Below are 25,082 nucleotides of genomic sequence, written 5' to 3'. Positions count from 1 at the left end.
AACTCTACACCCGACTCTCATGCTCACCAGTTGGAATCAATAAAATGATTAAGTGGGAAAAAGCATGTGAAGGGAGGAATTTTACGGGACAAAAAAATCTAACTTGGAACAGAGGTAAAGAAATTCCCAGAGGAGCAACACGTCTTTCTGGGTTTGGATTTCATTATACACTCAATATTCCTCTGCAAGACCAAACAATGTTTTGTTATTATTATGATGATTTTTTTTTTATTTCAGTTTCAAACCATGTTCACCTAACCTCTGCTGCTGCTGCTGCATTAAACTACAAGACACACTCACGCATACATGTACGTACATGCATGTTTCAAACAGTTTTTATTGCATGTAGTTGATAAATGTATGTATTCTAACACTATTTTCTCCAAATGTCTTTAATTTTAAAATGACCGGCATTCATTCCAGAAGGGCTGTTTTGGCAGCTCACGGTTGTAAAGCTGTGTCAGTGCTGGTCCATGCCAGCCCCACCCCATTAAGGTCAAACCCTGCACATCATGTGTTTCCACTTTACTGAAAGGGTGGAAATGACCTCAACATAGTAAAAGATGACAGGGGTGCTAGCACTGTTCACCAGATGTGAGCAAAAAAAAAAAGAGAGAGAGAAAGAGGAGGAAGAAGGAGAGAGAAAACCATTCACCTGAAGAATTTACTGCAAATCCCCGAGGAGCCCTGTGATTGAGGGTTCAAGTTGAACTCCTGAGGTTCCTGATGTATTTCAGCAGCACTCAAGGAGCACATAGCCTCCTGGCTTGGCCAGACACAAAGCTGCAGGCGCACAAACACACACGTGCACACGCGTACAGACGATGAATATACGCATATACGCATTCATTCCAAAACTGTCATTCCAGTGCACCTGCTAGCAACACAAAAGCCACTTCCTCCTACTTTATCCCATTTAGCACTGCCTGCACAGCCACAAAGGCACAGAAATTAGGGAGCTGTGCTGATGATAGGGCGACTAATCTCTTTGGAAGGACTCATTATATCAGCAGCCTGTACAGTTTGGCAGCTGAAAAGGGTGAATTAAATATGGACATGCAGAGATGGGTGTGAGGATGAGTATATCAACAATGCCCTGCTATTACCTCTGGAATAATTCATACATGTGGGACAGATGCCCCATCTGCCCCATGATTTTTGCATTTGATCTAACACATTCAATTAATATAAGGTCACAAGTGAATTCTGAAAACTCCAGAATATATTTGATTTGTGTTGTATCCAAAATTCAAGGTCGAAATTGTCTTATGAGAGTCAAAAGTGAGCGTCCTGTGGACGGCGTCTCACCAGATCATAAAAGGCCACATAACGTTCACGCACCTCAGCAGCAGATTAAGACTGTTAGAGCCAAAAGAAGAGGTGATTACTTAGTTTTTCATGATAATCTGAAAAGCAGCTTGACGTTTTTTAAGATGATGTGTGTATGAGCTCTTCACTAGACGTCGGCCATACACTGCTTAAGACACAAGGCTTATAATACTCCCCTCATTATAGGATAAAGTGTGGGACTGCTCTATTTCAGGCTACGGCCATCTGTGTCTACGCTCACCAACGAGCTGCAAATAAAGCCAGACACTTGTCAACACCACAAGCACAAGGGAGGCAGGCAGTCCTGTTGGGCCGCCACACAGCCATCACAGCACAGGGCAACCCTGAGACTATTAGACACCTACAAAGAGGGGAGGAGGGGGTGAGGGAGGTGCTCTCAGCATGTGGACAACTGTGGCCCATGTGCATGCTTGTCTTATAAATGTAGCCCTGCTTCACTGATGCAGAGGAAGAGCAGAGAGAGAGAGAGAGAGAGAGAGAGAGAGAGAGAGAGAGAGAGAGAGAGAGAGAGAGAGAGAGAGAGGAAAGATGGGTGAGTATCAAACTGATAAACAGAAGAAAGGCGTATTTGAACGCGATACACTTTTCAGTTACCATAGATTAAAAAAACAAAAACAAACCTAAACCATCAAACAGTGGAAACAGTCTGTTTGATGATGATGCTGTGGCAAAGAGCAACCGCAACAGATCCTGGGGTGACTGTAATACCCCCATCCCCTACCCCCCACCCACAACGCTGCAACAGAGGACAGCTGTACTTAATTCATTTGATACGGGTGCCTGTTTGACAATGCTGCATTGCTCCATCTCTGCAAGAAAGCATGTCGGGTTGGTCTGAGGAGCACGAAGGGGCACAGCTTTTCAGCAAGACTCAAGAGAGACAGAACTCTTACTGCATCCATCTATCTATGTATCTATCTATGTATCTATCTATGTATCTATCCATCCATCCATCTATCTATCCCTCTCTCTCTATATGTAAAGTTCTCCTCTCTTCAGTAGCAGACCAGCAGCTCTCACACCCCTGCTAGGGAACAGGAATACATGTGCAGGATATGTAGGCCAGTCTGAATACAGACTGATGGAGCATGTGCTCACTACAGTGGAGGTGGAGATCTAAGTATAATGCAGTGTGAGGAGGAGTACTTCAGATGTGAGCGGAGGAGAGCCCAGTCTGTGTGTGTTTGTGCGTCTGTGTGTCCTACAGGGTTGAGGAGGTGTCAAATAGAGGAGGTGAGTGAAGGTGGTGGGGCAGAGGAGGTGTCAGACATGCGGGTCTCGGTGAGAGAGAGGAGTGCTTTACACCGTGCCAACCTGTGAGATGAGTGGATGTGATGCAGAATGGAGGAGGAGGAGTTGGTGAGAGGAAAGCAAGAGGAGGAGGAGGAAAAGGAGGAGGAAGAGAGAGTCACTGAGTCACAGCATGGCAGTCACAATGAAAAAGGAGGGCGAGGTCCATGAATTCTAACAGGTCTATGCACTTTGAGGTCTGTGTGTACATATGTGTGTGTGTGTGTATGTGTGTGTGTGTTTGTGTGTGTGCGTGTGTACGTGCGTGTGTGTTCTGGTGCACTTCTTTGAGCCCACCAGCCAGAGAGCATGAAGTTCTTATTTAGCACAGGAAGCGCAGCTCTGCTTAGCAACCACAGCCATCCTCCAATCACAAGCAAACGGAGCAGACTTCAACTGAGGATGAGTCCTTTCTGGGAGCGCATGGAGTCTGACGGAGGACTCTCACACAGCAAACAGGTTTTTATGGCAAACTTTTTTTTCATGCAAGCTTTAACATCACTGGCAGACAAAGGCAAAAGTACCATCCCTGTGTCTGTGCTTTTCCGTTGTCTGGATTCGGCAGAGAATTTGAAACGATCTAAACCAGTCTAATCCAAAATATGAATTATGTATATCCCAAAGAGCAAGGTAGTCATGTTAATCCCCAAAAACATTCATTCTCCCTCTTCTGCAGCCACACACAGCACCGCGCAGCAACTTGGCACCACACCAACTGCAATGAACCAATGGCAGTCGCCAATCGTGACTTGCTAGGCATTAAAACAGGAGGGAGGAGCGAGATTTGGACCAAATGTTGTCTGAACACTGAGCAGTCTGTTTGGTTTAGGTGCGTGAGCTAATCCTTATGATAGCTCTGGAGGTGGTCAGTGGGCGGATGGTAGGCGAGAGCAGCATGCCGATTTGTCATATGGCACCAACAGGGCCTACTTCTGCTTTGGCTGGAGCTCCATTAGCGCATATCCAATGTGGTCTAACAATTATGTAGCTCAGAGCTGTAGGTCATTAAGTGCAGGCAGAAAGGATATTTAACGGAATAAAAACATCGCCATCCTGCTCATGTCTCCGGCCTCTGCATACTCAAGAGAAAAACATTCGGATTGTGCATGTGCAGTGTTTGTTTCTCTGTGAAGCATACTCTCTACAGTATATCTAATTCATGCTCTAATTACAAAATTCCACAGGGACTGGTTATAAACTGCGAGGATGCTTTGAGTGGGCCAAAACAGGAAAAGAGAGTCCACGGCTCGTATTCGGTCCTTGTTCCTGAACACGATGTCCGGAGAAGACGGCAGTTTTGACGTGCACTGATGTCTCTGCATTCCAGGGGTTATGTAGGATTATCAGCGTTTAAACCCCTCCGCCCCGACTGCAGCAGCTTAGTAGCTCAGCCAGCAGCAGATGCAGGCTCCAGGATTTCCTGTCTCTGCACCAGATGGGTCTGACTCTTAATCACAGAGCTAGAAATCAGGAGGTGATCGAGGTGGAATTGATGATGGTTGTGGAATAACACTAACCCAATACAGGCATCTGCTCTGCCATGACGGAGTGACTGGCTTGTTGACTGCAGTCACAGCCAGCACTCATCTCCTCACTCATCTCATCAGCACAAATGATCATGCTCCCTCAGTCTACAGATAGGCAATATTGTGCTGTGTCAAAGATTTACAGAGGAATGGATCAAGAGAGAAGATCCAGTCTGATATTCCAGAAATGCCTTCTCTTATCCAGTCAAATCATCTTTTCCTGCACATCAATTTCCTTTTGAATTGCCTCAAAACTCCCATTTTGATTCTGTGCATGTGTGCGCATTTATATGTACATATAAAATCTAAAACATATATATTTATATTTTGAAGTTTTTTTCAGTCATTGACTTCATAATCTTTTATTTCCATGAGTGCCACATAAAAAGGTTTGTTTGTAGGATTACTATCAATATATTTGAAATCTTATTATACTTGCGGAGCTGAAATAGGTCAACCATGAATGTGTCTACCTACAGAAAACCTTGTTTGCACCATTGTTGCTTTATCCATAAATGGTGCACATTAATATCTTAGATCACCAGAAGTCAAAGAGTGGAATATAAATTACCACCTTTACAAGTAATGAGTTATGTTGTTACTTTACTTAAATATTTAATGTTATGAATACACTTTCTATACTGCAAAATAGCCAGGCATATAGATCCTAAATACAAATGGATTCCAAATCACACATAAATTACAAATTAATAATTTAACCACTTTTAATTGCCCAGGATTATTGATTCAGCGCAGGTGTTTATGTTAGAATATCACGATAAGATCGTAAATCGCAAAGTGAGTCAACTGAAATTTGATAAGCCTTATCTCCTTCAGACATGCAGACACCACTCCGGGCTCCAGTGTCTCAGAGCACAGCACCAGGAAGCCGGTTGCATGGTAAACTCAGAAACATGGATTTCCCACCCTGAAAGAGGCTGGAGGTTACACTCCCGTCCTCACGCCGCTGAAAGAAACAAGACGCGAACAAAGGGAAATGGCTGCACTTCACAGCCTCTGAAAGCCTGGGACTCAAACAAAGGAGACGGCAGGTCTTTAGCACACATCACCCATGACAGAACCCCAGCTGACGCCCTTTAAACATGGGGTCACCCCTGCTAGAATGAGGGTCACAACCCCTGGGAGCTCTGGACACCCCTTTGCCTTGACACCCCGTCCTTCTGGCTCAAACCGCTCTGTCCAGCAGTCACTGCAGAGATGAGGTGATGGTCTTCAGTGGGGGAGGCAGGTCATTGGGGAGTTAGGCTTGGGGTGAGGGGTTTTGAGAGTCAGTCGCCTGCTCTCAAAAGACTGATACTCCAGAAAGAAGAAGTCACTGAGGGAAATCATAACCAACAAACTAAAGGAAAACAAACACCAAACACCAGTGAGCAGGAGTGAGATGTGAAAAACCACGTGAAATACACGGTAATCCGGTTGCTGTGGCTGGGTTGGGTCTTAGACTAGGTCAGCGCTGGGCAGACAGACCCATGGAATACCGAAGAGATGAACCATGTCAGCTTCACAGAGGTCAGCAGACAGATGGGAATGGAAATGAGCCGGCAGAGAGCTCATTTTAATCTGGCCCACACAGCTGATCCAGTCATTACACTGGCCTGTTTACATGCAAACACACTTGCATCCATAAAGACACCCACACACAAGTGTAGACCAACACAGTAAGGTGATAAAACGGGGGGATTTTTCACTCATTCATCCAATCACTTTTGATAACAGTTAATAACTGAGGAGACACCAGCCTTTGCCCTTCGACACATACCGTTTGGTTGCTCCAGGTCGGAAGCTAATTTCATCAAGTGAGGAGAACAATGGGATGAGAAACGGCATACATTGGCCTCAGCTGAATGGCTTTAATATCCATTCCATTAAGGAGCCCCTACACCATTCTGCCCAATCAGATGATTGATCACACATCCTTCAATTTTTTTTACATTTTCATTTCAAACACTTTTTGCAATTCCTATTTTATTCCTATTTATTTCCTAAAATTCACCATTCCTAAAATGTTCATGCTAATCAGAAAAATTAACATTTGAATTATGCACACAAGGTTCTCCACAGCGAGACAAGTCATTTGAATTGCATTTACAAATGAATTTATAGATTTTGCAAGCAAAATAATCAACCGGGGTTGGAAATAAAGAGCACTGAAAGCACAACAAAATTGTGTTTCTTCTCATGGGGGTCTGCAGTTGACAGTAATTTTTGTTATCTGTCCAATGTATATCCCTCAGTCCTTTATCAGACGGCCATCTGGTCAGTGAACTGGACACAAGGGCATGTGATTGGATGGTGTGAAAAGAATGGGGGAAGGCTGGGTCAGTGTCTTTGGGAAAGGGTCAGGGGTCACGGCCCTTTGACGACACATGTCAAGGCCTGGCTCACACACACCCTGCATCGTCTGAATGGGAAGGTCTGCAGCCTCCTCTCAGCAATCTTCCCTCATCTGTGCATTAAGCAAAGGACTAAATGACCAAAGGCTGGATTTGATACAAAACAGACACAATGGCTGCCTGGTAACATCCCACGTCTGATCTGCCTTCTGCTTTTTATGAGGAGGCTGCAAATAATTGGTCATGTTTCACTTTGTGCTTTCACATCCGGGCAAAAAAATCTCAGTAATAAATGGTGGGTTTAAGATCCCTCCAGTAAACTGCTTGTCAGAACAACCCCCCGTCACCCCCACCCCCAATAAAAAAAACAACAAAAAAACAACCTACACAAAAAAACAAAAAAATCCCAACACATCAGATACGTGATCAGCAATTATCTCCTGCAGTCGTGTTTTCAAGCGGTGCTGTGTCTGCACCCGCCGCCACAAGTACAGTATGAGGTGGGAGTCTAGACAGATGATACAGGCAGAGGAGGTAACCTTCGAGGCTCGCTCTTATTAATAAAACACTCTGACATCAGAGGGAGGCTGAGGCAGACTGATAACACCAAGTTTTTGTTTCATGGGTAAGCCGAGCCAAGTGAAGCCAGCGAGCCCCCGTCCACCCTTTCAGCAGCTTGGCCTGTCAGGCTGATGTATGGGAGAGCACTGGTGTGCAGCTCCCTGAGGGCCGGGCCTGTCTGCTAACTGGGACACGACTGACAGTGAACCACAGCCAACACGCACTGCCCCCTTAGCCACACGGGCTCCACGATGCTAACCCCCCTGAGTACCTCACACACCCTGAAAGACAGCCAGCATGGGGTACCGCTATTTTGAGAAAACACATGCATCAAAGGTGTAACATCATCTGTTGACTGCAGGTAGGAAGAAATCCGCTACAGGTGCAAGACGTCTTGGTTTTTTTTTTGCGTACATACAGATATGTATGGAGTCTGTGTCCAATTTTGAGGAACACATGGCAAAAATTAGAACTGGGCACTTGCATATTGCATTCAGGCTGTGAGAACCTCATCCTTTCTGCCACTGGTGTTTCAGGCAGGTTTCTTTGAGTATTCTTTGAATGATAGGGCCGAGGTCTCCCTTTGAGACTTCTCCTGGCTCCTGGTCTGACTGGAGCAGCTCCATGGTGATGCATGCAGAGATGTCCACTCATTAATAGAGTCCCACACAACAGCTGCTCGGTGACGAAGGCACAGCCACCTCGTCTCCTGGCCCTTTGTCCATGTTAAACCAATCCAACCCACACAAGGAGTCTGAGCAGTAATACTCCCCTACCCACACACACACACACACACACACACACACACACACACACACACACACACACACACACACACACACACACACACACGGCTCATCCTATCCTGACCGTCCACATCCACCTTCACATTTCCATATTACAATCCTCATTATCTCTTATCACCTTCCCCACCTCGTGGCACCATAATAGTCTCCCCTGCCCCCATCTAGCCTCTCACACTAATAAAATATATCATCAGGGCTCCATTTATCAAAATGCAGATGCCCTTGGGCAACCCTGAGGGGGGGCTGGGAGTTGTTGCGGGATGGGAGGATTGGCTGTCACCTCTCGGAGACATGAGGTGAGTCAGGCTTTGGTGTCACAGTAAAGGAGAAGAGGGAACAGACACAGAAACGTGGAGTGAAATGCAGTGTTCATCAGAACTCTGTTGGGTTCTAATGAGACAGAGAGAAATTAGTCAATCAAAAAATGGAATGACAGGAGGAATGAGAGGGATGCCTCCTCAAATATGATGTTAATTAAAGCAGATGCTGGTTAGGCCCCAGGCTGTCAACACATCACAGATGAAATAAAGGTGTCAACATGAGATGGTTCATAATAAGGTGATGCAGGAGACTTACTCTGCACGAACCGCCGGACCTCTTGGACGTGAGGTCATATTTTCCTTTCAACTCTTTGAGCAGCTGCTCCAGGTGACTCTTCTCCTCTTTGTCGGTGTACTCCGGATCTAAGAGGACATAAGCCCGCCAGTTGGCAGAGTCGAATCCCCAGTGAACTGTCCGGTTCTCCAGTCTTTTGTGACTGTGGACCACAAACTTGTGAGGTGGGAACATGAGTCTGCAGTCCACGCACTGGATGCAGGTGGCACTGGGGCCAGCATACAGTTCCGGGACAAACACGCCTTTACAACGACCGAAACATTCATGGTAGACTTTGAAACTCTTCTCGGTTCGCTCCAACTCCAGGGAGCCCAACTCCTTGTTGCAGTGAGGAGGGTAAGTACCGCCGTAGATGAGCGCGTTGCAGAGGCGCTCAGCATCCGTCTGAGTGATCAGGCCGCAGGACGGGGCCGAGAAGGGCAGGATGCCCACCACTTTGAGGATCTCCAACTGGTCCGCCGTGCACCGAGAGCAGTAGATGTGAAGGTCGTCACACACCGAGTTGATTTGCTGGAGAGAGAAATCTCTCAGAACGCTGTTGAGGATTTGCGGAAGGCAGAGACGCTTCTCACCACCGACCACGAAGCAGGAGATAGGCTCCCGCTCCAGGACCGTCTCACACCTCTCCGTGGAGCGGTCGGACGGAATGAAAAGTGGTCCGGACATGACCGGAGGTGTCTGAGCCGGTAAGGTCAGCATGATCTCGGCGGATTTTCCATCTTTGCTGAAGAGGGAGTCCTGGTGCCATCGAGCGGAGAACGCCGCCGGTCCGCCGAGGGAGCGCATGGAACTCAGATGGAACTGCTTCAGAGTTTGCTGAAGTCCAGGATGAGGCTGAAAGCTCGTGACTTCCATGTTGTAACCGATTAAACGTGTTTGTTTGGGTTTTAAACTTAAAATGAAAGCTCCAACTGACTTGTCGGATCGAGCGTCCTCAGCATCCGGCCACACGCTCAATAACGCGCATTTCCATGTCACCGGAGAAGCTTCCCAGCGCGTCCATTCAGAAAAGTGAAGGCTGCTGGATTCACTGGGCTGTTCTTGTAAGCAAGAGGCAATTAAAGTCGACAACGCCTGACTCAAAACTCGGATTTATCCAACGTACAATCACCGGAGACCGTGTTGTTTTTTTGCGCTCCTGCGGTTTAACGCACTCCTAATGCGCGCTTGAAATATGCTTGGTCTGCTCAAACTAGCGTACGCTCCGTCCGTCTCCCCAGTCCGTCAATGTGTGAGTCTCTCTCTCTCTCCCTCTCTCCTCTCTCTCTCTCTCTCTCTCTCTCTCTCTCTCTCTCTCTCTCTCTCTCTCTCTCTCTCTCTCTCTCTCTCTCTCTCTCTCTCTCTCTCTCTCTCTCCCTCCCTCCCTCCCTCCCTCCCTCCCTCCCTCCCTCCCTCCCTCTCTCTCTCTCTGTTTGTTTGTGTCTGGTTCAGTCATTGAATCCCAGCCAGGAATGTGACTGACTCCCTGGGCTGGCTCTTCCCTCAGCCAGCTGTTCCTCCCTCTGCTACATGGCAGCTGCACATTAAAAGAGGGGGGAAAAAAGGAAGAAAAAAAAGGAAAAACTGAACTGAGGAGAGGTGGAGCTAAAGAAAACAGAGTTAATTGAACTAAACTTTAGCGCTAAACTGTTTCAGCCTTTCCATCGAGACGCGCGTCTTTCTTTAGAAACCTTTGGAACATGTAAATTAAATCCTAACAGCGGTAGTCCAGGGCTGTCTATATGTACTGTAATTCACTTCTTTATTTGACAACGGATGTCACGTGACACTTAACAAATTTTTATGAAATATTTTACAATCATAGAGTACAATACTGAACAGTAAATAGGCCACAGCAGGTCTAATTCACTCCACCCCCACTAAGTACACCATTAAAATACTTCCACATGAATGCTTCAGAACTGATGCATTTGTAATAACTTCCGGATTTAACTACACTTTGCTGGTGACTTTCACTTAAAGTATTTTTAATTTTTAATAGTTCTCCCATAATAAAAACCACAAATAAAAGCCCCAAGCCAGAATATTATTTAAACTAGTGTTACCATGACAATGTAGACCAAAAGCAAACGTGTCAGGGAAAACAAGTTTTATAGTCGGAATGATTGTACATTACATGTAGGCACGGTTTTATTAAAAACCTCTTCAGCTGACATTAACCTTTACACTAATCTACATAACTTTCAAAATTTGTGTTTTAAAAAACATTCAACTACCACGCTGTCTTGAACTTCTGTGACAAATGTATTAGGCATTAAATATAAATTCATTCTTTAGTCCTATTTTGCATATGTCCACAGGAGGGCGCCACACATTATCCAATGAATGCTGAAAAAACAAAAGTGACGATGATGTGCAGTATCACAAAAATAGGAAAGGAACAAAACGTACAAGTACAGTTAGATTTTATTAACTGATGTTAACAAAGAAAAATGGGTCTTTTAAAATAAATACAGCCTCACCAAACAATAACAGCATGGAACTGAAACAAATCACCAGAAAATGGAATGAAAATGTTTAATTTTGGGTTTGAGTGACATCAGTAGTGGTTCAAAGGCGACAAATCGGCTTTTGGTTCAGTTTTTCCTTTTCATTTCCCATAGCTGCATGTGTTGGCTGATGTTTGAGGAGTACATGTTGATCTCAACAAAATAAGCAAGGAAACTTAAATCCTGAGTAAAGTATAAAAACATTTATTTGTCACTTCTAAAAAAAATGAATTTTAACCCAGTTTAAGCATCTGAACACTAGAATGTACAGCAGCTGACATCTGGTAGAACTATGACAGGTGACAGTTGTTCCTGGTGTATTTGACACCTCACGTTGGACATGTTCATGTACTAGTGTTTAAGTATTAAAAATATAGTCACAAAAGCTTTCAAACAGCATATTCATCATACATTTTGGCCAGTGCATTTGCTTTACAAATCTGAAAAAACCTTGCTCTACATCTAATCCTTAGGATACTTATAGCCACGTTAATATTGACCACAAAATTGCTTCCCCTTTTGTCTCCTTTCAGAAAAAAAAACATGTTACTATCTACAGTTAAACAACTGATCAGTCAATATTCAATAACAACAAGTTAATGTATGAGAATGATCTGTTATGACTTAATCACATTCAAATCAATATATTAACTCACTTGGCTGATCCTTTCACACAATTAAATATCTACAGAAACAAAGAGAAATATGCCAATCAAATGTTTCAGTGATAGGGAACAAGAAAATATTCTCCTTTCAGGAGCATGACTGCAAGACTTCCCTACAGCAGATCACAGCCTGCTCTAATTACTAAATAGTAACCAAGAAAATGGGTTCAGAAAGTGTTAACATTAGTCCATCATACGCATATGGGTTTTTTTTATGGCAAACTGGCAAAATAAGACACATTACTCTAATTCAGGCATCTTATTTTCATACTGCGGAGGCGGTGTGATGGGTTCAATGGTCACAGGATTGTGAGTGGGGCTGCGGATCTGGATGCGGAAGTCCTTCAGGTGCAGTTTGTCTGATTTGATCCTCCTGACCCGAAGCGGCCGCAGTAAACGGCTGGCCCGGCTGGCGCTACGGCTGGGCAGACTGGGGTGCGATACGAGGCCGGGCGGGTCAGCCTGGGGCCCTGCAGCATCAGCGTCAGCTGCTGCAGGATCAAGTTGAACGGTGTCCTGGGTGGGGTTGTTATTGGGTTCTGCCCCCTCGTTTTCCACAGCAGCTAGGATGTCCTCGTAGGACGGCAGCTGGGAGGTGCTATCGCGAAGGTTGCTCCGGCGGACGGGGTACTCGTCGCTGCCAACTACCTCCTCATAGCTTGGCACGCTGAATGTGGCTGGGTCGACAGCTCTGCAGAAAGAGCATGAGAGGCACATCTGAGTGAAACAGTACCATACAGAACAAGACACCTAAAGATTACCTTATGTTAATGGGATGGTGTTAAAGCATTGAACAAGACAGAAATATCATGATTCAGAGTTTCAAACAGTCCAATTTCCAGTATTCATTCTCTCGAGTCTGTTCTGGTGTCTGCAGAGGTCTGAGGGGCGTGTGCAGCTGTACGGCTGCTAAGAACTCCCTTTAATTCACCAGTGTTGTCACTGACTGTGTCAGACTATCAGAACAAACAGATTGCCATGACAGCAATAAAGCTAAGACAAAGAATTACCATGTCAAATAATGAGAAAATACATATTAGCCACTTACCTATTCGCTCTCCATAATTTCATTCATAATGTATCACGATAATGATTTTACCCTGAGTGACTGTTCAGTATTACATTAGTGCAGATGGATGCGATAAAAACAAACTAGATTTGTTTCAGGATGCAACAATAATAATAACAACACAACAGAATCCCTATAGAAATGAAGCTCAGCTTAGCAGGGACACGTTAAATGTGCTGCAAGTTCAGCAACCAAGAAAATCACAAAGCGGATCAGAGACTCACGGCTCTTGCTGCTGCCCTGCCACATTATCCATGAGGGCGACTCCTGTAGCTGCTGGCTGGCTTCGTCTGATGCTGGCTTGTCTCTTGCTCCTCACACCAAGACAAATTGATAAAAGCAACAAGACTACTCCAACTCCAACCAGTACCATAGCAACGGTTGAAGATTTTGCACTTTCTGGAGCCTCTTCTTCATCATCAACCCCCCTGGTGGAGTTATTTGATGTTGTGGACGAGCTGTTGGAGGACTCTCCATCCATTGGTATCACAGTCCACACAATCATGACAATACCCAGGGCAATGAGTCCCACTCCCAGGGCACACAGGGCATAGTGAGCTCCTGAACCATAACCCTCTGACCTGGAGGATCTGTTACGGCTGCTTTCACAGCACATACCCTGACTGGAGCACATCCCTGCAGGGCAAACTAGAACAGAGAGGACCATCAGTACAGTAAAGACAGAGTACTTTTCCAAAAGTTAATAAAACATACGCATCACATCTGTTAAAAGAAAATATATATTTGAAAAAATGTTATGAAATATGGTGCAGCGCTAACAAAGAGCTACAGGAAGATGTACCAAAGACAAGAAGGGCGCTCAGGAAAGTGTAAACCCCCATCAAGGCTTCTTAGCAATAAAATTAAACCATAATCCAAACTCCAGCAGATTGTATGCCATTCTTAGTCAGGAAGCCCTTGGTTCTTATACCCAGGAAAACAGTGACTGGATGGCATCTTCCCTAAATAGAAGGAGGGCCAATCCCTCCACCGGAGGTGGCGGCGGCTGATGACTCTGCTGAGGCTGATGAAATGATTTAATTTAATTTAAATTAAATTTGGCTGATGGAACGGAGGCTGGTGAAATGATGAAGTTGGAGGATGGGCAAAGACTACATAAATAATGAGGAGTTGAGGGGGGGTGCATATAGAACATTAGCAGCATTTTGATGTATTGTAACTATCAAAGCTAAATGTAGTCACTGAGAGGAGAAAGCAGGGCACCCTGAGTCCAAGGATGAAACATGAAGCCATTACCAGGTGTGGACCTTTATTTTGTCCTTTCAATTTAAAAAACAACAACAGACATTCTGTGCAGATGGATTATAACGGGAATAGACTAAGATGAAAAAAATAGCCTTTGCAGTCAACAGAAACATGAGTACCCCACCTCACACTCTCTGTACAACACACACACACACACACACACACACACACACACACACACACACACACACACACACACACGAAAAGACAGGAAGTGAATCCCTGTCTCTACAGGATGGATGGACAAATACACAGATGTTTGGATTCAATGTTCCCTCTAAATTGCAGTCTTGTGAAATCATGTACTGCTCCCACGTTCTCAGTGCTTTTTCATTCATTCATTCATTGTCAGCCGCTTCATCTTTAGTGGCGAGTCGCGGGGGGCTGGAGCCTATCCCAGGTGACTGAGGGCGTGAGGCGGGAAAATATCCGGGTGCGACGCCAGTGCACCGCAGAGCCACACAGGACACAGACAACCAGACACGCAAACACTCACACACTACGGTCAATTTGGAACAAAATTAATTCTAAACTGAACCGTACAAAAAATAAGAAAACATTTATTTTTCACGATTTTGCAATGGAATGCAGGGATGGTATGAGGGTAAAAGATTGCATGCACTAGTAAAGGAATGGTCTTTGTAACTGTACTTGAACTGAGCTCTGAATCCAGTCATTGTTTAGTCAACTTTAGAACAATACTAGTGAAGCCCATTATACCCATGTGTATGATCAACAACCAAAAGGACATACAGTTTACATAGTATGGAAAAAAAGGTAGAAAATCCTCATAAGTTGGAACAAGCAAACATTTGCTCTGAAAAATTACCCAAACCATTGATTCTTCATCAAAGCTGTTTGAATTGATTCTCTATCAGTGGACTAATCAAAAAAATCTAATCTCTAGGCGTATTGTTACCTCAACCATAGACTTCAAGACAGCTGGTCAAAGAATGGACATGTAGTGTGAAAACAGGTTAACAACATCTGATGGTGGTAAATCCACACATGTCCCAACACGGCAAACAGGAACCTCAGAATGATTCATGCCTCCGGAATGGAACGACACAAACATTTGGACAATGGCATTTGGAAATATAATGGCATAACCTGCAAACGTATTACACAGCATTCCACATAAAGTACGCAGTAAAACAAAATGGAACAAATATTTGTAACCACTACAGCTCAGCAAAAAAAGAAAAAGAAAAAAAGCTTCTTGTGTGATGCACATGTTTCTGTCATTAGTACTTTCGAAGAACTGGTCTTCATGTTATTGGGATTGTCTGTATGTGACTAAAAATGGAAACATTTTCCTCCTCATTACCTCCTGGAGAAAGCAAAAAGTTTGGGACATTTCACTGCAGTTTGCATGTGAACAGCTTTATGACCTTAAGATAGTTTTGGTTCTCAAATTATTCAATTTAAATGCTAGATGGCTAGATATTACATTTAATATTCTAACAAGATGATTGGGTAAAAGCAAGATTTAAAACTGACTCTAGTCAGTCTGGCAGCCCATCTTGCATCAGCACCACTGTGAGCTGTGTGTTTACCACTGCAGCACAGGATTCATTTTAAGGTGCTTGAAAAAGCTTGAAATAAAATGCTGGTTCAAATCATATCGATAAACCAATACAACGAATCTTTAATGACAAGAATTACGTTCCACACAAAAATCTCAAACCCTAAAACTATATGAAGTGCAGTCCCAGCATGTCTGGACCAAATGATGGTGAAGGGCATGAAAAGCTGCGCGGACGTTCACCTTTACAGACTGCGTCTGCAATCCTTCCAATCTCCTATCACAGAATGACAGGGCAACATAAAAAGTGAGGATCAATGTGATTTCTTTAACACATTTCTCACACAAACTCAGTTCTATATACCAAACAGATAAAGATCCTGAATCTAATTATTATAGAAAAGTCTTGCTCAGATCATTTTCAATCACATATACTTAGAACTGGATGGGATAATACACAGTGTTCAGGTACGACCTTGATTATAAATGGCTTGACACAACACTGTATTGGCTGTAAATAAAAAAATATGCTGCTCAAACAGAATATGAACCTGTGGAGTCTTTGTGCAGTTCTGTCCTATCGCGGTTACAATACTAACAGCTTGTGTTAAAGGTTCAGGATGGGCTTACAGTCTAGTCCTGGACCTGGTGTAGTTCTGTGAAATAAGCCAGTAGTTGTTTTTGACCCTGACACTCAGAGAACTGAACAGAAAACTGTAACAAAAAAATCAGAAAAGGATTCGGAATTAGAATCTTTGACACTACCTTGACCAGCCTTAGATAAAACAATTGTTACCAAAAATTTTTTTAAAAATTAATTCCCCAACTTCCCCAGACTTGTTGCTCCCTTGCTATTTTGATCTAAATATGTTGCTGGAATAAATTTTGAATAAGTCCTTTCTCACTACAAATCGATCTGCTTCTGACTGACTGAGGCGTCTACCTGTTGAAAGGCAGGTTTTTTCACTCCAACAGTTTGCTGACTGGGTGGGTCTATGGAATTAAGAATACAGTCTAGTCCTGTTCTTTCTGGAAGTTCTTTGAGATAACTTCTGTTATGATTTACTGCTACATGAAGAAATCTGACTCAACCTTCCAGGAAGTTACAGCAACAGGTGACCAGCCCAAAATAAATTAAAAAAAACATTTCTCTGAATTGAATATTGTTGGATATATTAGGATAATGAAAGTGCACAAAAAATTAATTTTAAATTATAACCTTTACATTTGCAAATCCTATATTTTTAACACTAGCAATTTTTACCTCAACAAAACTAACTTGACTATCAATACCATTACTTTACTCATTATCTGGGCATGGAACAGGATAGCTGTTCCTCTGTTGTTTAGCTCTCAAACTGAGTGCCATGGTAGTTCATTTAGTAATGAGGACTTGCAGATCTAATTCAGTCCAAACACAGACACCCAGAATGTTAAAAATGAAAAGACTTTGAATCAAGAACTCATTCATCTGATGAATTCAATATGTTCCCAATGCTGCTGTCATTCATGAATATAAATTCCTGGTGGGCCACAGGAGCAATTTTTAGTGTTAACCACGACCGGCCTCAGGTTAAACTTTGATAAAATTATTCCAGCAACAGATGTTAAGAACATGACAGTACTGCTACCAGTCCTGTTCAGGTAGATCCCCTCCATGAGGAACTGGAACCAGTATGAGGTGAGACATCAGGTGGCCCAGTCTGACCCCACTTCAGTACACAATGTGACCTCAGACACGGTTCATGTGCAACTTCTACACAAACACTGACATTTATCACTAAACGCACAACAACAACAACAAAACACAAAAACATGACAACAGGGTGGATTCAACAGATGTTCACATGAACTGATCCACTCCATCTGTGTCGCTGGCCTGATGGACGGGGGTGCATGGGTGTGTCATGTTTGACATCACTTCTAGAGTCACAAAAAACTCTTTACTAGTAATAATCGCAGGCATAATGTAGATTTCTGTCGGGCTACTGCGTGGATACATCCGAGGAGTAATCTTTTTGGCGCAGGAAAAAGACGCATTAAGTGTCCGTTTTCGTCCGTCCTTCAACCTGCGTGGATTCAACTCTTCCATTGTTTGAGAAGCTGAAAGGATCTGCGTGAGATCTGACCCAACAGGATCATCACACCCACTCAATCCATCCATTCCGCGCCACATTATCGGGGATAAACGACTAAAACGTGAGCTGTGGTTAGTTAGACTGTCGCTGCGCGCAAGGAGGCCTTACCTTTTCACCGCTCCGTGGACGCGGACTTCCTGTTCATCGGTGCGTTACCTGAGTCACGCAGGTGTTTTCAGGAGGATCACAGGGACGAAGACGAACAGAACATAGACGCGGCACTTTCACGCCCAGCTCAACCCGAGGTTTTCTGTCTGGATAAACTACACAAAGTGATTCTCCTCTAATGTTCACCTTTACAGGTAGTTGAGGACAACTTTGTTCAAACTCCAGCCGCGGTGACGCGTCGTGTCCCCGGGTTGTGAAGTGTCTCAGTGACCTCTTCCCGCGGTCCTAGCGCTGCTCATGTCTGCTCCACTGACGACACCCGGAAAAGACGCGCGTTTTTTTTATTTTATTTTATTAGAATCACGCACAATAAAACACGTTACTGTGATGCAAATGGCCACAGACGAGGAACAATACAAGTCTGACAAGTCCTGTTCATTGTCTTAGAATCTCTTGAACAAATACTAATAGGTGTTATTAGTGCTGTTATTTATTACATCTCACGAAGCGTTTGTGTGTCCACCTAGTATCTTCACAACTGTTGCAGATAGAAAGATGAAAGAAAAAGCACATTTACAAAGGGGATGAAAATAAGATCATAACTCTGACCTTGAAAAACTAGGTCAAACTCATATTTTCACTTTTATACCTTTTTAGGTACACATCTCTGAAACCTGATGAGATGTGATCACAAAACAAAAACATTTTCAGGATGCCAGTGGCATAAAAATGTGGCGATATCACGGGTTGTTGCAGTCTCTGACTGTCTTGTTGTCCTTGGATCAGTAATAGTACTGGTGGTATTAGTATTGTTAATTTGTCTTTGTAAATAATCGGACTCCTTTGCTGTTTATTTGCTTGAATCCCTCTTTTGCCACATCAGAACACCTTAGACCACAATCAGATTGTTTGTTGTGTCTGATCAACAGGCCAAACAAAGAAGAGGAAGAGTGTTTAAAATGTGTTTTTTTTGACAAATACAAAGGAAATTAGAGCAATCTGGTAAAAGTATTTTCAATGCGCATGTAGAGGGTAGGCTCTTCTTTAAAAACAGAATACACACATCTGCTGTCTGTGAGTCTTTTAGTTTGTTGCATCCATGCTGCTGTTAATTTTTGACTGCGTCCCTCAAACTGGTCGGAACTCTCAAACGTACTGCCATCCAGTTTGTCCTTCAGAGAAGCCCGTTTGTTCTTTGTGGGGTAAGAACTAGTGACATAACCAGCCTAAACATCACTGACAAACTAATTTATGGTCTCTCCCATATGCTTGTCATTACCTTGTTGAAGAAAGGCCTCTCCAGCAGTGGGAACATCCCTCTTTCAAATACTTTTGATCGTCCATTGCGTCATGGGACTTTTGGCGTATTCACCAACAAAAATATTTTTTGTGGAAGTACATCCCAATCATTGCCTTAAAAATTGGACACCTTAGACCTTTTTAGTTTTGACGGATCAGTTTTGGAATTTGAAATAAATCTCATTATTATGAGAAAAGCAATGCAATAATAACAAGCTGAGGATCTCCTAATAGTGAGATTGAGATGGTGCCTCTTTGTGGTGGTTCTTCTGCGAGGTTCATAGATTTTTAACAGGTTCTTCGTGACAACACAAAATTAATTGGATCCATTTCAAATGCATGAACATCAAAGATGGTGACTTTCTTCCAGCCACACCGGGAATTTCACTGGAACAACCCAAACACCTTGAGAAACATGTAGTGTTGTTATTCTAATAAAACATTAATTTCATCCACGAAGGATGAACAAAGAGGATCATCTGATGACATCATATTTGCGATCATTTATCATTAAGCCAGGCTCAATCATTGATGATCAGGCAACATTAAATATTCTTATTAACACAATATTCTTATTTCATATGACAAGATAAGACTTCTTAAGTTCTGATTAGGAAGATAACGAAATTGTGCATCTAGTTATTCATATCAACCTAAAAATGTATGTTCATTTTATTCAGCTGTTATCTGTTGATGAATATACTTCTTCATGTTTTGTGTGTTAGGGTTAGGGTTCAAGTGTTTGTGATGTTTAATCTACCCTCTTGTCAGACAAACACCAGCTCTGATATATTCTGATTGACACTTCTACAGGATTCTACAATCTGATGTCTGGGGTCTTTTGTATTCATGGATAAGCTTATTGTCATATCACTGAGCTGCTGAGTGGCCGTTGCCTCACAGTAACCAGGGTTTGAATCCACCTGACGACCTGAGACTATCCAGTATGAAGTTTGAATCTTCTCTGTGGGTCCCCATCAGGTTTTTCAGCTTTTTTCTGCAGTAGAGGTCAACTGATTACTTTAACTTGCCTGTTGGTGTGAACGTGAATGAGAATGGCTTTTAGTCTCCATGTGTTGTCCCTCTATCGAACTGGAGATAGACTCCTGTCCCCTGCAGGATGAAAAGCAGAAGAAGAAGAAACATACCGTAGAAGCAGCTACAGAAAATAGGAGGACAAATTACTAAAAGTACCAAAAGCATACGGTAAATAGAAAAATATAGAAAGAACTACATTAACACATAGCTGTAGGACTTCAATCAGAGGAGGAGTGTTCATAATCCAAGATGGTGCATCACTGGTTCAGCTGTGGCATCAGATGTTATTACCAAGTAATGAGTTTCTTTCCTTAGGGCACTGAGTTGAAACAAACTCAAGAATTACAAATGAAACACCGACGAAAGTCTATCAGGAAGTCTGTTTTCTTAAATGTTTAGAATTGGATTTACCAGCATCGTTACATCATCAGTCTCGTGAGATTTTGCAGAGTCATCAGCCGCCGCCACCAGTATCTTAACTCCATGGGGGCTTTGGTCTTGTTTCCACACTGATACACTCCCTGGGGTCACTTTCTGACAGCCTGAATTAACACTTATCTGTGGTGATGAGCCGTTCCAAATTGCCCGTAGGAATGAGTGTGTGTGTGCATGGTTGTATGTCTTTGTGTGTGGCTCTGCGGTGCACTGGGGTCGTGCCCGGAGTGTCCCCCGCCTCACGCCCTATGCCGCCGAGATAGGCTACGGCTTCCCGCGACCCGCTGCGGCGGATATAGCGGTGGTAATCTGAAGATGACTGACTGTGGTGATGAATATATTATAACCCAATGAGTTCAGGGTGGGAACAACTTCACTGAAATGCTTCCACACGACATGCAGGGTGAAAAAGTTGTTGGCCTTCCTGTCTGTGAACTGATCCCTTCATGACTCAACACTTCTCGTGTCTAGACATCCGTCCTTGGCTGTCACTGTGCTTTATGCTTCTGTTTTCTAATCTTATGAATATCTTCAGCAGTCTGTCCACTATGTTGTCACCCAGCTCATCATGGAATGATGCTTTGTACCCTTCCTTTCACAGCAGCTTTCCTAGCATGTGCTTCACATGGAATTAAATTTTGACAAAACTGGCAAGAAAAACTGATTAAGTTGAGGAAAAATGGTGACAGGTATTTGCTTTCCATGATGGAAGTTGTGTTTCTGTCACAGAGAGAAAAAAACCCTCTTGGTTGGAGGAACCACAGATGTCTGGTTAAATAAAACAAATACCAACTTTTCAAAACATTTTGTAGCTTGCTGCTCATCCACAAGCGTTCATGACTGACTGAGTGGTTGCTCTGCTTGTACAAACATGCCACAATGGTGGAATGACAGTAATTCCTGTTCCTCTGGGGAGAAAACATACAGCCAGGACCAAAAATATTGGGACATCAGCACAAATCTTTTTGGCTCTATACCAGTGACTTGCGGTCAGGGGAGGCAGATGAGGCAAGGCCTCACCTGCCATCATGAAAGAAAAAAATGGAAAATGGAATAAATAAATTAAATGCTAATATTTATCAAGCGATGTGTATTATAGACTTATTTTCCGTTTAACGTCACCAATTTTAGGTTATTTTGACTCAAAATCGCTGTATTTTCACATTTACCGCTGAAATACTGATCAGAGACCTGCGGTGAGGCACCAGCCAGCAGAGCCTCACCATGGATTGAACAATAGCTCAGATAGCTGTGCTGGTAGCTATACAGTGAGACCGTAATGCTATCTCTCTATATGTTGCTATTAAAATGTTCAAACACGTTTGCTCTATAAACTAAATTCCTATAATTTAGCTAATGTATATAATGTAGTGTTTTTTTGTCAACAGCTGCATGTGTGTAACATCTTTCTTGAGTTGAGCGGTCCTGAAACCGCTGTGAAAAGGCACCAGGTGAGGCACAACAATACCCGGCCTCATGGATAGGGGGCGCTGGTGATCCCAGGGCTTCGTCTTGGGACTTCTCAGCCGAAGAATAAGTGAATGCAGGCTACGATCTACATTAAGTCAAATGCAGCAATTACTTTTTTCCACTCGCCTATTCAAATGGAGGATCACATTTTACAAACTGAAGGAAGATACGTGCAATTTCTACAAACAAGTTATTGATGCGTTTGTTCAGAGGGAGCGGCGCATGGCCTTCATTTTTAAGCAAACCAGACATGTTAACAAGTAGGTAACAACATTACTTTTTAATCAAATATTATTTGTGTGTTACAGTTTGTATGTAAATACTTCTGCAATGAGACCTTAAAATAACCCACTCACTGTTGCTAATGAAATGGTGAATAAGCTACACTGTAGGTTCATACTTTTGTAAATCTGATCACGTGATCATGATGTCGTTGGTGCCTCACCAGCCATGAACCCCACTGCACGTCACTGGTCTATACACTACCCCAATGCATTTGAACTGAAACTGACTACAGACATCCATAAACTGCAGACGTTTACCTTTAATTTGATGGTATTTAAATCAAAATCCAGTGAACGGTGTAGGATTCACAACAGTTTTTATATGTACATCCCATTTTTGAAGGCAGCAAAAGTAATGGGACAAGTGACTCAAAACCTATTTCATGGACAGATATGGGTTCTTTTTTCAATATTTCATTGTCCATTTTCATTTGGAATCTGTTGCTGTCAGCTTTCACCATGAGATCCAAAGAACTATCCATATGAGTAAAGCAAGCCATCATTAGGCTGAAAAATCAAAACAAATCCATCAGAAAAATGGCAGAACCATTCCAAACAGTTCAAATCAACTGTTTGGAACAGTCTGAAAAAGAAAAAACGCACCAGTGAGCTCAGCAACACCAAAAGATCCAGAAGACCGCGGACAACAACTCTAATGGATGGACAGATGAGACAAAGATCAACTTGTACCAGAATGACGGGAAGAGAAGAGTATGGAGAATGAAAGGAACTGCGCACGATCCAAAACATACCACCTCATCAGTGAAGCATGGCGGTGGTCATGTCATGGCGTGATCATGTATGGCTGACGACAGAACTAGTTCCTCTATTATTGATGATGTGACTTTATTATTGATGAAGTGTTTTAGGTAATATTTATCAGCTCATATTCAGCCAAATGCTTCAGAACTCATTGGACAGCGCTTCACAGCACAGATGGACTATAACCCAAAGTCTACTGTAAAAACAACCAAAGAGTTACTAAAGGCAAATAAGAGAAATGTTATGCAACGGCCAAGTCAATCATCTGACCTGAATCAGACTGAGTATGTGTTTCACTTTCTGAAGACAAAACTGAGGGGAAAATGCCCCAAGAAAATATAGGTGTGGCAGAATCCTGGCAGAGCATCTCCGGGGACTAAACCCAGTGTCGTTTGGCGTCTAGCATTCTGGACTTAAGGCTGTATTTGACTGCTTATGATTTGCAGCCAAATATTAAATGTGAAAGTTTGATTTATAATTGCTCAGTTTGTCCCATTACTTTGGTTCCTTAAAAAGTGAGAGGCAGATATAGAAACTGATGCAAGTCCTACACCGTTCACCTGATTTGGATGCATGTATCTTCAAATTAAAGCAGTAAGTCTGCAGTTAAAGCACTTTTTATTTTCCTTTCAAATTCATTGTGTTGGTATAAAGAGCCAGAAAATGAGAATTGTGTCACTGTCCCAATATTTATGGACCTGACTCTATGCGTAACTTTGCAATAAAAATGCAATCATATTGAACATGTAGAATATTAGAGCTGACAGATAAAACAAACATGTCACAGCAATTAAAAATTACTAACTTTTCCAAAATTAAACCCTCAGAAAAGGCATTATCAAATGTCAAATATTTAATTTTTAATCTCCAGTTGCAATGAGCTCTACAGTTTTATCCCATAAAGACAGAAAACACATCCAGAGGAACTTTAGATTAACATGAAAGTTAAAATTGCTCTGTTAGGCCAATAAAAATCATCTCTATTATCATATTATCTATAAAATCACAAATTTAATGTCTTTATTATCTTCGTTGTGCGGAAAGTCCCATTATTTCACAAGAAATTCTCTAACATGAGAGGTAACGTTGTGCCGTTTTCAGCCTGTCGTCGAGCCGGTTTACAGGGTGTGTAGCTTTTACTGGAAAAAAAAAAAAAAAAGCGAGTTTCATTTGCTAATTTCAACAGACCTGAGACCAGTTGACTTTACATCCAGCAACATTAAAACTACTATAGAATCTGAGATATGTTTAAAAGTAAATATTTAAGAATTTTATGGTATGCACTGATCAGATAAATCAAAATAAATGGGAACATTAAAAATGATTTTATTTATGAATTTAACAGAAGCCAATTCTACTTAAAATAATGCAGACACATCCCTTTTTGAGGGATCTGTTGAAACCTTGGTCGAACCCTAGCAGGTGTAAGGCACCGTCACGTCCCCTTCTGGATGAGAAGAAGCTACCTAAAAAACCAGAAGAGGAAGGATTGTTTTTCCTGTCTTATAGAAAAAAAAAGGGCAAAAGAATAGATGTGTGGCAGGTGATCTAGGGATTAGATTAAAATGGACTGAGGACTCTGGTTTTACATTTCACACTTCATCTCAGGTTAGTTATGTTTAAAATGTGTGGTATTCACTCCTTCGGTAGCAATGCAGTGCATGAAAAACAACTGAACAAAATGTTAGAGTTCAGTCTGCACACCGTTAGAGGCCCAGAAATAAGTTTTATTCAGACATGCCTGAAGAAGAGCTGTCAGATCAAAATGTAGCTTTGTCCAAACACAGAATAGAAATAGTTTCCAGGAGCTTCACCGTGGGCAAAGCCCGAAAGCCAGGAAAAAGGCAGAATAAGTGACAGGTGCCAGAAAAACAACACCTGCAGATTCAATTAGAGAGTTTTTATATGTCAGACAGCCTGAAGGTAGCTCCTGTTATAACTCCTGTCATAAATGTCCATTCTTTCATGCATTAGGTTCAAAAATGACTCCCCCCCCCTTCATTTGAAATGAGATGTGCACCCTCACCCTCAT

The 25,082-nt window shown here is 42.7% G+C and overlaps 2 protein-coding genes across 2 annotated transcripts in view; both read right to left on the bottom strand.

The window, feature by feature from the left end:
- The window catches only part of skib (v-ski avian sarcoma viral oncogene homolog b), a 30,595-nt gene extending 20,849 nt beyond the window's left edge, over positions 1-9,746 (bottom strand). Inside the window, exon 1 of the mRNA XM_068316129.1 lies at positions 8,464-9,746. Within this exon, the coding sequence (XP_068172230.1) occupies positions 8,464-9,357 (894 nt within the window). The 5' untranslated portion in view covers positions 9,358-9,746. The remainder of the gene's footprint in view (positions 1-8,463) is intronic.
- Positions 9,747-10,053: 307 nt separating this feature from the next.
- tmem51b (transmembrane protein 51b) lies at positions 10,054-18,600 on the bottom strand. The gene is made up of 3 exons (XM_068315593.1): positions 17,763-18,600; positions 12,950-13,373; positions 10,054-12,347 (listed from the first exon to the last, which is right to left on the bottom strand). The coding sequence occupies exons 2-3, from the start codon at positions 13,357-13,359 to the stop codon at positions 11,897-11,899; spliced, it is 861 nt and encodes a 286-aa protein (XP_068171694.1). The 5' UTR covers positions 13,360-13,373; positions 17,763-18,600; the 3' UTR covers positions 10,054-11,896.
- Positions 18,601-25,082: the final 6,482 nt, after the last annotated feature.

This window comes from Antennarius striatus, chromosome 5 (assembly GCF_040054535.1).
Source record: "Antennarius striatus isolate MH-2024 chromosome 5, ASM4005453v1, whole genome shotgun sequence".
Taxonomy (NCBI): Eukaryota; Metazoa; Chordata; class Actinopteri; order Lophiiformes; family Antennariidae; genus Antennarius; species Antennarius striatus.
The sequence above is the reverse complement of the archived record's forward strand: the minus strand, read 5'-3'. Positions and strand labels throughout refer to the sequence as shown.

Coding starts and splice junctions, on each gene's coding strand:
- tmem51b (XM_068315593.1), bottom strand. CDS start 13,359: ATGTGCTCCAGTCAGGGTATGTGCTGTGAAAGCAGCCGTAACAGATCC. Junction 12,348..12,949: donor GCAGGGCAGCAGCAAGAGCC/GTGAGTCTCTGA, acceptor CTCTTTCTGCAG/AGCTGTCGACCCAGCCACAT.